Below are 15815 nucleotides of genomic sequence, written 5' to 3' on the forward strand. Positions count from 1 at the left end.
CAACGTTGATTTAACATCATGTGCTATCTGGGCAGTGACTGAAATGTTTGCTGACTTTTCTGATTTTGCATCTGATAAGGAATTTTTACATTGTTCTCTTGCTGAATAGTTTGGCAACATCCTTCCTATATAGGCCAAAATGTTGTCTTACATGTTTTTGTTTCCACCAAGGTTCACCAAGAACCTGTCCCCGGACAAGATCAACCTGAGCACACTGAAGGGGGAGGGGCACTTGTCCAACCTGGAGCTGGATGAAGAGGTTCTTCAGAACATGCTGGACCTGCCGACCTGGTTGGCCGTCACACGGGTCTACTGCAATAAGGCCGCCATTAGGGTACATCCTTACTGATTCATCCAGCCTGGTTGTGAAGCTTGTCTAACATGGTGGTCAGATTCCTTTAAAAAAAAAAAAGCAAAAACAACTCTTCACTAATAATGCAGATCCTTTTTTTTTTTTTTTTTTGCCTCTGTGCACTTGATGAAATGAATAGTGGCAGATTCATAAAGATAAGAAGTACTAGCGGCTCTGCTTTGAATGTTCTGGCCCCTGAGATTTGGACTGGTTGCTGATAATGGACAGGCCAGTTGTGATTCAGAGGCACACTTAAGGCTAGAGGCTACTGTGATTCTGAGTTATAGTGGCTGGTGTTTGCATAGCTGACAGGCCGACTGCTTTATGTTTCAAGAACCATTTCAGTGTTGGACACAAACAATTAGCTCTGTAGAGTTTTGTCTTACTTTACCCTTTTAGTTTAAGAGTTGTTTATTGATGCCAGATTTACTTACTGTATTTAAAAAGCAAAACTTTGAAATAGACTGTTGCAGGTTTGGTTATTATTTTCTCTGTTGCTGACATTATGCTTTAGAATGTAGCACCTTAGCTTTGGAGTACTCTTACAAGATAAATGTGTTTCTTAGTGTTATTTAAAATAATTTTAATTATCTGGTTGTGGGGAAATTGTTATTGTTAAAGCTTGGAATCTATGATAAACCCTTTTCAAGATACACATTTAAGTAAATGTGGTGCATAAATATTATGAGCTCAGCACAGGCTCATAATTTCAACTGAATTATTTAAAATTGCATTTTGATTGTGTGTTCTACTTAGAGATTCACTTTTATGAGACTTTTATTACATCTGTTGATTTGTAATGCATGTTCTGCAGGTTTCTTGATCATTTTTATAGTTTCAAATACAAAAGAAATAAAAGAAAAATTACATTTCACCTTCTATGCATTACCGTAAAAGTTTATAGCCTTCGTTGGATTTGGGCTAAACTCAAAACAAAGTGAGTTTATGCTGTTTGTTGGGTTTATAGACAATCATTTTTTCTATATAGGACCTATTGATAATCCGTCTGAACCAATCAAAGTAAAGTTTCTGTCATTCACCTAGTGGTCCAACATACTCAGTGTAGTATTAGTTACTCAGATCAGAGCAGGATAAAAGAGTAAAAATGTTTTACACATCAGATTTTCTGTGGTAAATTTGGACTGTTCTGTACCTCTCCGCTCACTAAGCCTTTGTGTCCAGTTGTGCACATCACTGTGTGACGTCTTCCTATTGTCTTTTCAGATACAATGGACAAAGTTGAAAACAAGTCCCATCTGCCTGGTAAGGATGACGATGAAATCCTTATTTGGAGTGAAGCTGCCTTTTTTTTTTCTCTCTCTCTTACATTAAAATATAACTGAACTCCGTCATGACTGTAGCATTTGTTTCTGCACTTTACTGCTCCAAATTTCAATATCGAGACATCATTAAAAACGTTAGATTACTTCTGGACTAGCACAAATTGTGTGCTGTCTCAATGTTTTGTGTAGTTCCTGGACAAAGTTGAGGTTGAGATGAGGACATGTGAGGAGCCCCGTCCACCTAATGGCCCCTCTCCTATTGCCATAACAGCAGGACAGAGGTAAGCCGTCCAACATCCTGAGCTGAAGTGTCTCAAATCGAGAACTATTTTACCTGTCACGTATGTATTTTCAGCGAGTACGGCTTTGCGGAGAAAGTGGTGGAGGGCATGTCTGTCCGGATCAACTCCATTACCATCAAGGTTCAGGCTCGTGCCTTCCACGCCTCCTTTGAGCTGTGGCAGCTGCAGGGCAACAGCCTCAACCCCAAGTGGCAGCGCAGTGACCTTCGCTACACCCGCGTCACTGACCCCAAGAGAGGAGAGGTAGATTGCTATGCGGCAGGCCTGCCTCTTTCTGCTCTCTACGCTGACGGCCATACCACAGCCAACTGAATTTCTGTCACTGAAGCCACATGTTCTTATTAAATCTGCAGTAAATCATTTAACCAGGTCAACATGATTTTGTTAGCTGCCGGGCTGAGAAAAGCCAGGATGAACAGTGAACCCTTGTAAACCACTGTATGTGTCCCTTCTTTCCTACTGTGGGGTTCTTACAGGCCCATTTTGATCAACAAAAAAACGGTGATGTTTGAATACTTGAATATATATTAATCTGATATTTTTGTTTTTGTTATTAGATTGGTGAGGAGTTTAGCAATAGCTGAGAAAACTAAGAATCCTTTTTCATTGTTTGCATGTTTTCAGAAAATTACAAACTGTGTTTTAAAAAAATCTGTAATTCTTTACTCTTTTATCATTGTCTCAATTTAAGGTGGTCCTACTGCTAAAAGTAGCTCTGTTTATCGTATTTGTTGCCACAAATGCAATAAAGATTTCCAGAGTCTGAAACGATGTTTTAAAGAATCCCTGTTTGATAGAACAACCTGTTGACTAGTTCACATATTTCAGACTTCGAATTAGACATGATCGACTGCAACAAAGTAAGAAAATTTACTTTAGCACCAAACTGAAGGCTAATGAAGGCAGGTTAATTATGCCAGTTTTAGCACAATTAACCTGCTGCTGTGGACAGCAATAAGGATTGCTGACAGTGTTTATATTGTGTACAATGCAGCTGCAAACAAGGCAATAGAAAACTGGTTCGGCAAGTGACAGATGTGTTTATAACATCCTGTAGGCTGTACCAGTCTGGGCAGTGAGTCATTTATTGCCCACTTTGTGATCTTTCGCTGTCCTGTTCATAATGGGAAATATGATTGAATTGTTTTTGTTTTTGTTTTTTTTCAGGTGTTGACATTTAAAGAAATTAACTGGCAAACGCTGCGAATCGAGGCAGACGCCATTGAGAGTGACGACCAGGACCTCGGCAGCACTCCATTACGTCTCATCACCAACCAGGGGCGCATTCGCATCGCTCTAAAACGCAGAGTAAGGCTGGATTTTTAATGCACATGCACCTTGCTTGTCACATGTGGAGTGATTTGAGATGAACACCCGTTGCTTTGTGAATAAGACTTTGACTTGATATTTATTTTCAGATAAAGGACTGTAACGTGCTGGCGTCCAAGCTGCTTTTCATTCTGGACGACCTGTTGTGGGTACTGACAGACTCTCAGCTCAAAGCCATCATTCATTACGCCAAATCTCTGAGCGAGGCCATGGAGAAGTCAGCCCAGCAGAGGAAGAGCATGACTGCTGAATCCTTACAGGTTTACTTCTTTTTCTTTTTTTTCTTTTATTTATTTATTTTTTTGTGGTTGTACAATTTGGTCAGTATGACAGAAAATACCTACTGTAAGAAACCTATCAGACTCCAGACAAATATTTTTTTTTGAGTCATTTAAATGTAGGCATTCCCCAATTCTGACTCCTTATTCAATACCTCCAAATCTGGTTGATATATTATTAACAGAATATGTCATTGTAGACCAAAACGAGATCAAGAATTATTAAAGATGCATGTTCTCCAGAAATGATGTATAAAAGGTAAATCACTAATAAAAAAGACCAATTCTGAGACATTTTAACAAACTTTTTTTTTTTTGGCTAATTACTGGAAGCGATACTGTTGATTAAAACGTCGTCTTCAGTACATTTCAATTTCAATTTCCTTTTATTTATTTATGTTTTTTTTTTTTTTTTTTACGATTTGATTTGTTCTGACCAATCCTGACTTCTTTTTGTGTTGTTTTTAGACCGCCCCTCCCTCGCCTGTGATCCACAGCCTCTGGACTGAGCCCCCGCCTTCCTCCACCAGCACCCCCAACACCATCAGTCAGTACTTTGATCTTTACGATGTCAAGGAGTCGTCCTACCACACCTTCATATCACGCTTGGACTTACACATATGCAATGACAGTTCTTCAGTGGATGAAGGTTAGAGGGCAGTGAATTCGCATATGCTATTCTCGTCGCTTTGTTTCTCTGGAAAATGCAGCTTGTGTTTAATGTCGTTACTAAAGATATTACACTTCGCTCATTATTTGGTAGGTAATTTGTTTTAAACAACTCTCATGTGATGCCACACAGATGAGCCTCCCCCGCCGGGCCTGCAGGGTGCAATGCAGCTAACCTTTAGGAAGCTGGGCTTTGACTACTATCCCATTCACAGACCTGGTGAGAGGAATGACTGATTCTTTTTGACTGTGTTGTAACTGCTCTTTCCCCCCTGAGGCTGTGTGATGGCCTCTTTGTAACCACAAGACTAGTTGCACAAGACTGGCTGCTGGGAGCTTCGCTGTTCAGGCAGACTAATGGCATCGGAAAGTGTGCCCAGTGTTATAATCCTCAGTGGAATATTTGATGTAATAAACAGTAGAGCTGCCCTCCAATCTTATTAGGTTGAGTTAAACAAAGTTCTGATTGCTTCGGTCAAAGCAGAAAGCATTTGCTCTTTCATCTTTGAGTGTTTTAGATGGACAAAAAAAAATCCACATTGTGGCCATTGTACATTCCCAAAAGTAACAAAGAGATATATGCATTACATTTTCTAGGACTCACAAAATTACAAACTAACCATTTCCAGTCTAAAACCTATTCCATAATGTTTGATCAGAGGAAAGTTTCAAGACCATTTGAAGCCTACCATTCTATAAAAAGAAAGTTTATTCACCCCATGAAAACATGTAAAACAACTTAGACTCTGATCTCCTTAGTCATATGGATAAATGTTTATATTTAAGACTATAAGTAGAAAAAGAATGATCATGCTTGACTTGTCTGTACAAATTAAAAAAAACATCTTGAACACCTTGCACTAACTGACTTCAAGATAAGTCTTTCTACTAAAACGATTAAGTCAAATCAGAGGCCCTCTCTCTGACCGGTGGAAGGCGGTGTGAACTGGAAACGTTAACACTAAAGCTTAGGGAGGCCTGGCGACCTGTTCAGGGTGTAGCGCTCCTCCATCGAGTGACTGCTGGAGATGGGCAGCAGTCATCCCCCAAATCCGTCCATCCTTTACCCCCCCGTAACCCTTGGTATTTATCTAAGCTCCGTAGGATATTTGTGTCCAAGCAGGCACAACTGTCTGTTTGAGTTTCGAATGATGGGTGAATCACATCTGCTCCTGGCTGTTGATTGTTTTTTTGCTCAGCTGACGGGTGCCGACACTGGGAACGCTACAGCGGAGCCATGGAGGCGCAGGCTCAGTGGGCGGGAAAACTGCTGCAGGAATACCAGAGAAGGGCCGAGGCCTGCGGTTTTCCAGGGCCGAACTCTGAGGGGTCGGCCAAAGATTCTCCTGCAAAGACTACCAAGGGTAAAACTTCAAAATGATTCCAAATATATTTTCTTTTTATATGTAGTAAATGCAAAAATAAAAAATTGAGAAATGGTACAAGTGCCAAAAGTTTTTTCAGGAAATGTGTCTTTCAGGACATATTTTTGGTAGGTTTTGACTATTTTACATCATTTCATCAAATAATCATAATCATTTCAACTAAAGTTGGTATTACAAGAGCTTTTAAGCTCACTTCAACTCATCCATATCCCCAAATGCGTCTCTCCTTCTCATCTGCAAACTTTAGATGGACAGACTAGCCCCAAGACGAACCCGTCTGACAAAGAGCAGGCGGCCAGCAGGACCTCAATAACCGCTTCTTTAAATTCAATCCTGAAGAGGCTGCGATCTAGCTGCGTGGTGATCAGGATGGATGATGTGGACATTCACCAGGCAAGTTTTTATCTCAAACTGACTCCATGTACATTGCATGCAGGCGCTTAATGGAGTCAGAAACCTCTGTAAGATGGAGTAAAACAGTTGGACACACATTGATGTTCATACCGGCTTCATAAAATGACAGAATCAACGCAAGAGTAATATTTGTGCTTAAACAAGTTGCTTTTTTTTTCAGGGGAAGAAAGTTGTACTAGCCGTTGCCTTTCCTGTCTCTTTCCTACCAGCGGTGTGTTCATCACTTGCAGAATTTAAGCTTTGCTCAGTCAGCAGCTTATAAGGCTTCTAGCTGACAGTGTGCACACAGAGAGCAAAGCTCCCCTTAGAGCAGCATCACACTGTCTTACCGGTGAACTTTGCAATTCAATGGAAAATCTGTGAAAAAACTCAGGGGAGCTTAAAGGACGGCATGGCAGTTGTTTTCATTTCCTTTATTATTGACTGCATCACTAGAAAGTGACTCTGAAAAATACCCTCTTTTGGTTGCCGTGGCACCTGTAACTTGACGAAACCCTTGACGACCACGATAAATGACGCAGTCTGCCCGCTTCTGCATTTTCAGCCGTGACTCCATCATAAATGAGAACGTCAAAGGTAATTTTGGTTGCAGGAAAGTTTTGGTTCCCCGTCTGATAAAAGCAAGAGATACCCGGGGGAGGGGGGAAGTCTGAACGCCCGGTTCCCACCTCTTTTTTTAGTTTCTAAAAGGAACTCTTAGATCTTCACTCTGTTTTCTGCTTGTATTCACTATTTGAATGATTTCTCATTTCTGCTCTCTGATCTATGAGCAAATAAATCCCAGTTTAAACGATATGTCAGTTAACGACTTAATCATCGTTCACTTAGGTGTCTACAAGGGGCCGTCACAACAAGAAGACTCATTCTTTAATATCCTGCAACCGGAAAGCTCTGCGTCTGCCAGACAACGTCCCAGCAGTTCACCTGCAGTTCACAGAGTATTACTTCCCTGACAACTCCAATTTACCAGGTACCTGCATGGCCCCTCTGCACTTTACATTGATATTTTACTGCATTTACTGATTAAAATTAACTGATTTCAGTCAAATTTGCTGAAAAATTATTTGTGCCCTTTTGTTATTTGATTTGCATTTTGATAAACCTTTTGATTTGTAATCTCAATAGTTTTTTTTAATCATCAGGTAAGTTCTGACCCCATCACTATAAGGTTTCTGAAGATCATTAAAAAGCTTAGTCTCACTTTAGGCCTCATTAGACTTCAATACAATTATATTACTATACTCTTAAATTACATATCCTCAAAAACTGATTAAAAGAGAAGATGAAAACTTGTTTTTAAAGACTGAACCACAAACACTGAAGAAGTTGCAGTTTTTGGCAAGTACAGGTTGTGTCGCACATGTGATAACGATTGGCTGTGATATCTGTAACCACAGATTAAGACGTAAACTTGGGGAATAAAAAAAAAAAAAAAAAAACATCCATTCCTAGTTTTGTTTCAAAACCTCAGGGGAGAATGTGTCCTGGTCTGGTGAAACTAAATGAACTTTTTGCCACGATTCCAAAATTTAGCAACTCCATGGTGGTGGTGAAACACGGTGGTCAGAGCATCATGATCTGGTTTTGTTTTCGTCTGATGGAACAAGGGTTTTAGTCACCGTGAGCGAAATTGTAGGTTATCGCAGCTATTTTAAAAAAAAAATGTTTTGTTTTTGTCACTAGTTATGTTTTTCTTTTAAATTGTATTGAAGGTGGTTTTATTTTTCCATCATAAAATCCTGGCATTTTAACAGGGATTTGCCAGCCAGTATGTTCTTACTTTGTTGTTTCTTACCAGAATGTTTCCTATTTTTTTATTTCTCCTCCCAGTCCCCACTTCAAATCTGTATGTCCAGTTGAACAGCCTGCAGCTGTGTGTGGATGCAGCCAGCTTGCTGTGGATCAATCTGTTCTCCAGGGGTCTTCTACAGACCCTGGACCAGGTCAAAGCATTCTACCATTTGCAAGACAGTAAAAAGGCTGAAGAGCACGTAGACATCCGCGTGGACGCAGCTCACGTTAAGGTAGACGCTTAACGTTTTCAGGATTTGTACGGGTGCTTGATATTCAAACGGCGTAGTTTTGTAATAAAGTTCAATCTGACGTTTGATTTGTAAAATGTTATTTACAGTTGAAACCACATATTTAAAAAGACACATGCACTTTTTTTTCTCACTGTCTGGGAATTAATTAGAATTGCCAAAATTATTTCTATTTCCTAAATGCCAGAAAACTTTGCAGGAACATTTTTCAAAACGTAGATTTCTGTTATATTTCAGTTTATCTTTTCCCTGCTGTAGAATGTAGAATTTAGTATAATACTAATAACATTAAAAAAACAATGTCATAACCTAGTGAATTGAAACTGTCTTCTTAAGTTTATTTGCACTGTTTTTTTCTGTGGCGATGGAAAAGTTTGAAAACTTACCTTAAAAATGCTTTAATTTTACTGTGGGAAAAAAAAGGGAACAATCCCTTCATTTTACTATTTTTTATAGGGTTTTGCTTTCTTTGTCACTCAACTTGCTTCAATTTGTATAAAAATTTAAACTGTGAATGTTTTTCATCTTTTCATAGCTGATTATACCTCTGGATTCTTCAATCCTGGACCATCCCGAACGCCCACAGTCGCTCTCCGTTATTGTCCCCCAGATGGTTTTCAGCAACACTCGCAACTGCCCTCACGGCTCCTCCGCTGACCTCAGCAGCACATGTGAAAAATTTACCAGCTGCCCTTTCTTCCAGTCGACGCCAACTTGTCCTTACCCCAGAGAACCGAGTGCCTTCCACCCCGTTCCTTCCACTTTCCTTCGGCACGCTCAAGAAACCGAGCCGCAGCCTCTGGACAGGAAGCACCTGCGATCCCAGGATATCTGGTCTCTCAGTCTGTCCCGCGTTACGCTGGGTTTCGACGGAGCTCGGCGATTCCCTAAAGGCAAAACCCAACCGTTTGTTGAGCCGTTCGCCATGTCGGTGTGGATGTGCCAGCCGTCTGGCTTTAAGAGTGAATCGTGGTCTTCCCCATCTGGTCCTCAGCAGGATGATGCCTCCTTTGCTTCTATCCACTTCCTGGCACACAGCATCACCCCACTAAAGGTGTGGCTCAATCACTACCAGTACGTTGCCCTGCTGAGGATGAAGGATGCCATGGTTCGACTGGGGGCAGAGTTGAGCCGGGATGTGCAAGGTGACAGACAAACTCCCGGCCGGAAATCCAAACCACCCACGGTTTGTCTTGCTCTTCTGGTGGACGCAGTGGAAGTGGGTCTGCTGTTGCCCCCCGCCACCGCTGCCCCAGAGGAAGAGCTTCCCCAGACTCCAGAAACAGACAGCCCCAGCATGACAGACTCCGACATTTCCCCGACTCATCACCCCGACGACGGCATCCTGGAGGACGGTGGTTTGGAAAACGGCATCTCCTCCGTCAGCGTGGCCGATCAGGAGGACCAAGATGGCGTGGTGGAGCAGGCTTACGAGGCCGTAGAGGAGGAGCAGGAGGATGCGGAGGAGAACCGACTGGCGACGGAGGAGACGTCCGGTCTCTCGCCTCCTCTCTCACCCGGACCCTCCCCAGTGATTTCTCGCGAATCGTCCACCTTCAGCCTGGAGGGGGAGCTGACTAGTGCAATCAGCGTCACCAAGGACGCCACCAAAGACGCCATCAGTGCCTCGCTGGATCTAACCAAAGGGGCTTTCTCCATAACGAAAGACGCCTTCAGCATGCTGAGCCGAGGCTCAGGCATGAGTAAACTGTTCAGTGCTCAGCCCAGGTGAGTCCTGTTGTTTTATTGAAACTCACAGCATCTTCCACGAGCATTTATATCCCGTGAATATTTCACATGGATAGTCATAACCGCTAACTTTAATGCATTTTATCGGAAATGTTTTTGTAAGAAATTTTGCAGTAAATATGAAGCAAGAAGGATTGTTCAAGGTTTTCAAATAATTTATTTCACAAATCAAGTTCTCGGAAGTATGTTGCACATTTTGTCTTCAGACTTGCCAGCTGCGCGTCTCTAAGGGTTTGTGTTTATCTGCATGTGCAGGGAAATGTTGGCCCATTCCTCTTTTAAAATATCTTAAGCTCAGTCAGATTTGATGGAGAGCTTCTTTGAATCTGCATTTTTGGATTCTCAGTTGGATTTTGGCCTGCAGATTGAGTGGCCTGTACTGATACATGAATACATTTGATCTGAATTATTCAATTGTAGCTTTAGCTCTGTGTTGTTGTTGCTGACACGATAACAAATTTTTCAGGGTGATAAGTTGTCCCAGTAATTATTGCAATAAACATTAATATTGTTGTTTTGAAAACAATAAGTAAAATACTGGTAATGGCATAATAATGCATGTTCCACCCTCTCAAAGACCAATAAACATTGTAAACAATACTTATCACTGGGAAGGGAACATATTTTAAATAACCAAAATAAAACACAACAGACAAAAAAAGTAAATAAAATGGAAATAAAAAAAACACATCACTGAAAGCACAAATAAAATGGAGTGTGATGTCAATGTAAACAAAATTGTTCTTCAAAAGATATTTAGCATTTGAATGGAAATTTCTGATCTCAGTTTAATTAATCTTGCGTGTGTTCTCAGGGAACTGAATCCGCGTTCAGAAGACTCCTCCCCTAATCCGCACCACCAAGCCTTGAAGCATTCGCACTCCCAGCAGTCCTTTGACAGTGCCATCTTGGAAGGGAGCCTCCCTGATGAAAACCTGTCTATTGATAGTGATTTCAGTGACAATTTTGTTGTTCTCATGGACTCGGGTATCTAAAGCCGCCAGGTCTCCTGATCATTTTACCCGAGTGATACGCAGGACGTCTGGTTTACGATTGCGTTGTGTTTCCAGAGTCCGGTGTGGAGTCTTTGCGGCCGAACAACACACCTGCAGGCAGCCGTGGAAGCCCCGCCCCGGGGACGGAGGGGGGATCGTCAGCTGATCTCAGCAGTTCTCTCTCTCAAAGCACTGATGACGTCTCTCAGGACTTGGTGAGTTACTGTCACCACTTTGAAACATGTTGATTGTTCCAGAAAGAACGAGTGGCTAACATATAACTTGCCACTTGAGCTCTGTGTGTGTGTGTGTGTGTGTGTGTGTGTGTGTGTGTGTGTGTGTGTGTGTGTGTGTGTGTGTGTGTGTACTCTGTCTTCCTTCACGCACATATAAACTGGTGATATCAAGGCCTTGATTGGATGCTTTTGGCAATATAGTGTGTTTGAGCTTTTCTCCATAATTTTGACTTTGTGAAAATCCTCCAAAGGAAATCTAACCTGTGTGTCCAGTTTGTAAGAACTACTGAAGTTGTCTTTGCACACTGGAAAATCAAACAGTTCAAATAAGTTGTTTTTGCAAAATTACAACATTTATGACGTCAATGCTCAGGCTGAGTTGTTATGTGACGTTTTCACAGGCACTGTACTTCAAAATGATGAAAAAGAATAATCAAATATAAATGTTTAAGAGTATAACATGACTTCTAATGAGGTGAATGACAGTCCTCAGTGTTGCTTCTGATCCTGAGTGGGACAGCGTGTACCGTGGAGGTACAGGGAGAAGACCAAGTAGTTGCTGTCCAAGCACAGAATTTAACCCCAGTGCAGCTGGGAAACGTCCGACAATCAGACGTCCTGGCTGGTCTCGTACAAGGTAACCTGAATAATCGTGGCTTTCCTCAAAATGATGCCTGAAATGTGTCATTTAAATGTTAAAAAAAGACTTTCTTTTAAGTTGCCTCCTAATACCTTTATGTTTGAACCCGGAAACAAAAACCCTGTGAAAAGATCAACCTTATTCTTTTCTTATGTATTATTATTATTATTATTATTATTACTACTACTATTATTTCTCTGTTTGCTAACATTCTATAAGTAATTTCAATAGTTTGTGAGTCTTCAAAGATTAATTGATATGTATGTCTTAATATCAGGCCACATTTGGATTTAAATTATGCTACGAGTGTTAAAGATAACTGATAAGACATTAAGATTTTCTCCTATTTTAGCATTTTTATTCTTGTCAAAAACAAAGTGCATGATCTCAAGCAGCGTCATGGTGAAGAGGATGCAGCTAACCTTGAATAAGCTAGAATTTTGCTCATGTTTTCCTGTATAAATAGGCTGCAGACAAATTATCCTCATCTTTGTTTGTGCAGCTGCAGGTGAATCGTCTCAGAGGCAGGACAGGCAGGGTTGCAGGAACTCTCCGGCGTTCTTGTTGCGGGCGGAAATGGGCCCGTCTGCGGCTCAGCGCTCTGCTCTGGATGAGTCTCTGGGCTTTCTGGATGTGAGACTTCAGGACTGCCAGGCAGAGTTTCTAGCCTCGACAGTAACCAACATCGGCCCTTTCCTTGAAGACGAGTTCAGTGTAGACGGTCAGCCAATAAGATTACACTTGTCCAACGTCACTGTAATATTGAAGGTAAGTCGATGATCTTGATCTACAAATTTTTATTCCTCAAAAGAAACATCACAACTTTTTGTGTCCAGCGATTTAAGATATGTTTTCTTTAGGACGATGGTCCCAAAATCTACCCCACCGCTCCCCAACCTGTCCCTGCCAAATTCATAATAGATCAGCTGCTGCTCCAGCGAAGCGACGATGGAATTATGAGAATCAAAGGTGAAGAAAACAGCAGAGGTTTAGTAAATAATTAATCTAAAAAGCGCAGACAACACAATCTGCAGTCACACCTTCACAGAAAGATGAACAGAAAACTCATTATCTCTTTCTAATTTCAGCTGAGGGTGCAAACACTAAACCCTTAGCAGGTGTTCCTGCTGCCGGGTTTGACACTTTTAATGGCGCCGACTCTGTCCAACAGCAAATTAAGGTGAGGAGGAAAAAACTACAACTTTTAATGGTTTACTAGAGAAAAATTGGGGGGGGGGGAAGCTCTTACTGATTTCATCTCAATACATTGTTTTTACATTTGAGAAAGTTTGTGTGCTCATGTGGAAGTCATTATTAATAGTTTTATTATCACACCTGTTGCATTTAAATCCACATATTGTGCAGCTTTGTGTCAAAATACCAGCTATTTTTTAACTAGAATAACGTTGCTTTTGCAGAGTCGAACACTGGAGAGCCAACTCTGGGACACTCAGGCTGCCCTCAAACAGGCCCTCACTGAAAGAAAGAGGCTCCTCCTGGAAGTAAGGAAGTACGACCCCACCTTTACGCTCTGATCCTCTGTAGACGCTGACCTCTAACCTCTGGGGCTGCTGCAGAACGGCGACTGGATGTCTCAGACTTGATGCTGAGAATAGAGCAGAGCTCAATTAAATCACCTCTAAAGATAAATCCAGGAAACCGGGGCGGTGGATCCAAACCATGGCTTCATATCACCTCCAGCTGGCTCACACAGTCCAGGAGGTTATAAACAAAAACCCCCAGAAGCTGTTACTAGAAAACCAGGGCCTGCTGAGTTCATTTTTAGGTACACAATGGTTCTTTTTTATTTCTGGCAGTTTAGATATTCATTCCTGATACACTTAATAGATTTGCTCTGGTTTTTATCTTAAACAAATCAGGGTGGTGGGAAGTCGTCGTGTGGTTTTAGTGTGAAACAAAGCATGCAACATGATCAAGCTTTAAATTTTTCCACTTGTTATCGTGTGCTATGGAATTGTTGCACAGACACTGCCAGACAGCTGCTAGTCCATCAGTCCCTTCTCTTACACTGCATGCTTAGTTAGCAGTGCTAATTCAATAATAATAATAAAAAAAAATGTAGCACATTTTTTTATTGACAGTTTTAGTGCTGGAATTGTGTCGTTAAGTTTTGTTTGGTGTAAAATAGGAAAAAAAAAAACATGCTTCATTTTGTTTTGAACAGTTTTGTGAAAGGTAGGTGAAAAAAATGCACTTTATTTCTAAAGCAAGCTTCCACTTCTTTCATGGGAAGTTTAAAGCATGTCAGTTTCCACCTTTTTCTCGGTGTATCACCAGGTGGGAAAGGTACACACTCATATCAAGCTCTCTTTGTTCTCACAGAGCAGGTTGGATTATTTCCCAGTGTTATTTTATTTTATTTAAAGTATTTCTTTTATACTGTGATGACTAATGTCCTCTGAGGGTGAACATCTACTGAAGACAGCATGCCTTACAGTCTGTCCCTTCCTCACATTTGGAGAAAATTGTTCACAGAGTTTAATCATCTGCTCTGGAGAGGTTTGTGATTGTGTCTCCTTAACATAACTTTGTAGCTTGCCAGGAAACAACTGATGAAACATGTGCTACGTTGGTGGACTTAGATGTATTTGTGTTATTTTACTTGACTATATTTATCTTTCATTTTTTAGTGTTTTTTTTTTAATCTCTTATTTCAAAACAATATTTTAATAAGTGGTACTGATGACGCGATAGATTAAATAACTGGAATAGTTGCTCTTTTGATCTGGATTTGTTGCCAATATTATTTCCTGCAGAAAATCTTGTACAAGAATGAATTTGAAAGTGGATAGATTTAGGAAAAAGAAGCCAACATTTGCTGTTTTGTTGAATCAGGGATTTTGTTTTAGTAAAAGTCCTATTTTTTATTTTTATTTTTTTTAATCTTTTGGCTCTAATTGTAAGGATACCTGGGAGACCTCTGGTGGCAGAAACGTGTCACTGTAGTTTCCGTTTCAAATATTCTAGCCAAGTTACTGAAAGTTGCATCTCTCAACACAGTAGAATATTATTTAAAACTTTATTTCAGCAATCCACTTTAGAAAGTGAAAAAAACATCTAAAGAGAGAGAGGAACAAAATACTCCAAAATGTCATAATAGACAGCTGCTCTTTGGGTTTAATTAAAAACCCAAAGACACACTGACAAAATTTAAATTTAAGCAGGTTGGATTCCATATGACATAGAAACAAGTATTTTCATCTGAAAAAAGAACCTTGGATCAGTCGTACGATATTTTTGCTTCGTCAAAATCAACAGAAACATACTCATGATATATCTTTCTCCTGATATATCTGTGACTCAGTTTTTGAACTGAGTTACTGAAATAAAGGAACTTTTCAGTGATATTTTAAGATTCAGCAGTACAGCAGACAGATCTGATTCTCTAATGACTAAACAATAGAAAGACACTAGTTTTACATGAAACCCGTCAAAGAAAGGAAATGCTACATGTTTTTCAACGTGTATTTTTTTCAGATGGCTATGTATCAGAAAGTTGTATTCTACACTCAGCTGCATGCAGACTCCAGAATAATCCTCAATATATTGGTGTACTAAAGCAGATATACTGCCCGTTTACCTCAATACACGTAGTCTTTTTCTATTACCGTTTGCCGTTTTAGTTTCTGCATGGCCTTAATGGACAAAGATGTTCTATGCTGGATGCAACATGTAGCTTTGAAGTTTCCTGTAGTTCCTCTGTGAAACCTTAGTATTAAGTAGCATCTCTGTTTTAATGAAAAACTGGAGCTTTTGAGTCAAATTCCTACTAAAACTGTTACACTAGACTTCCTTTGCGGTCCACAATAGGCCAGTGGTTTCCATGACAATGTAACTCACTCACTGTGCCATGCAAAGAGGAGAAGCGGAAAAGTAGAGAGTTACAAGGCGTTTTCTCAACCCGGGATGCATGTGCTGAAGTGATTTTTTTTTTTTTTTTTTTTGTGAAGTTTATGCCTTGTTGAATTACTTGCACCGGTGAAGTCAATTCACGGGAACTTACACTCGTTTTGATGTGAATCACTTCAAAAAGAATGCATACGAGTCATTGTGGAAATGTTTAAAGTGGTGCAGAAAAACTGGACAGTATGGTTTTTGTCGTTTGTGTAAAAGTACAATG

The 15815-nt window shown here is 40.5% G+C and overlaps 1 protein-coding gene across 1 annotated transcript; it reads left to right on the forward strand.

The window, feature by feature from the left end:
- Window positions 1-101: 101 nt before the first annotated feature.
- Window positions 102-15328, forward strand: bltp3a (bridge-like lipid transfer protein family member 3A). Its single transcript, XM_015018640.1, has 20 exons — window positions 102-334; window positions 1577-1615; window positions 1825-1916; window positions 1991-2180; window positions 3105-3245; window positions 3356-3526; window positions 4013-4193; window positions 4347-4433; window positions 5413-5577; window positions 5846-5991; window positions 6841-6982; window positions 7843-8036; window positions 8590-9782; window positions 10618-10790; window positions 10874-11013; window positions 11521-11671; window positions 12177-12442; window positions 12535-12643; window positions 12763-12854; window positions 13093-15328. Exons 1-20 carry the CDS (start codon window positions 140-142, stop codon window positions 13207-13209), a joined length of 3984 nt encoding a protein of 1327 aa, XP_014874126.1. The 5' UTR covers window positions 102-139; the 3' UTR covers window positions 13210-15328.
- The last annotated feature ends 487 nt before the right edge of the window (window positions 15329-15815 follow it).

This window comes from Poecilia latipinna, unplaced genomic scaffold, assembly GCF_001443285.1.
Source record: "Poecilia latipinna isolate Pla-1442-1.1 unplaced genomic scaffold, P_latipinna-1.0 Scaffold2298, whole genome shotgun sequence".
NCBI lineage: Eukaryota > Metazoa > Chordata > Actinopteri > Cyprinodontiformes > Poeciliidae > Poecilia > Poecilia latipinna.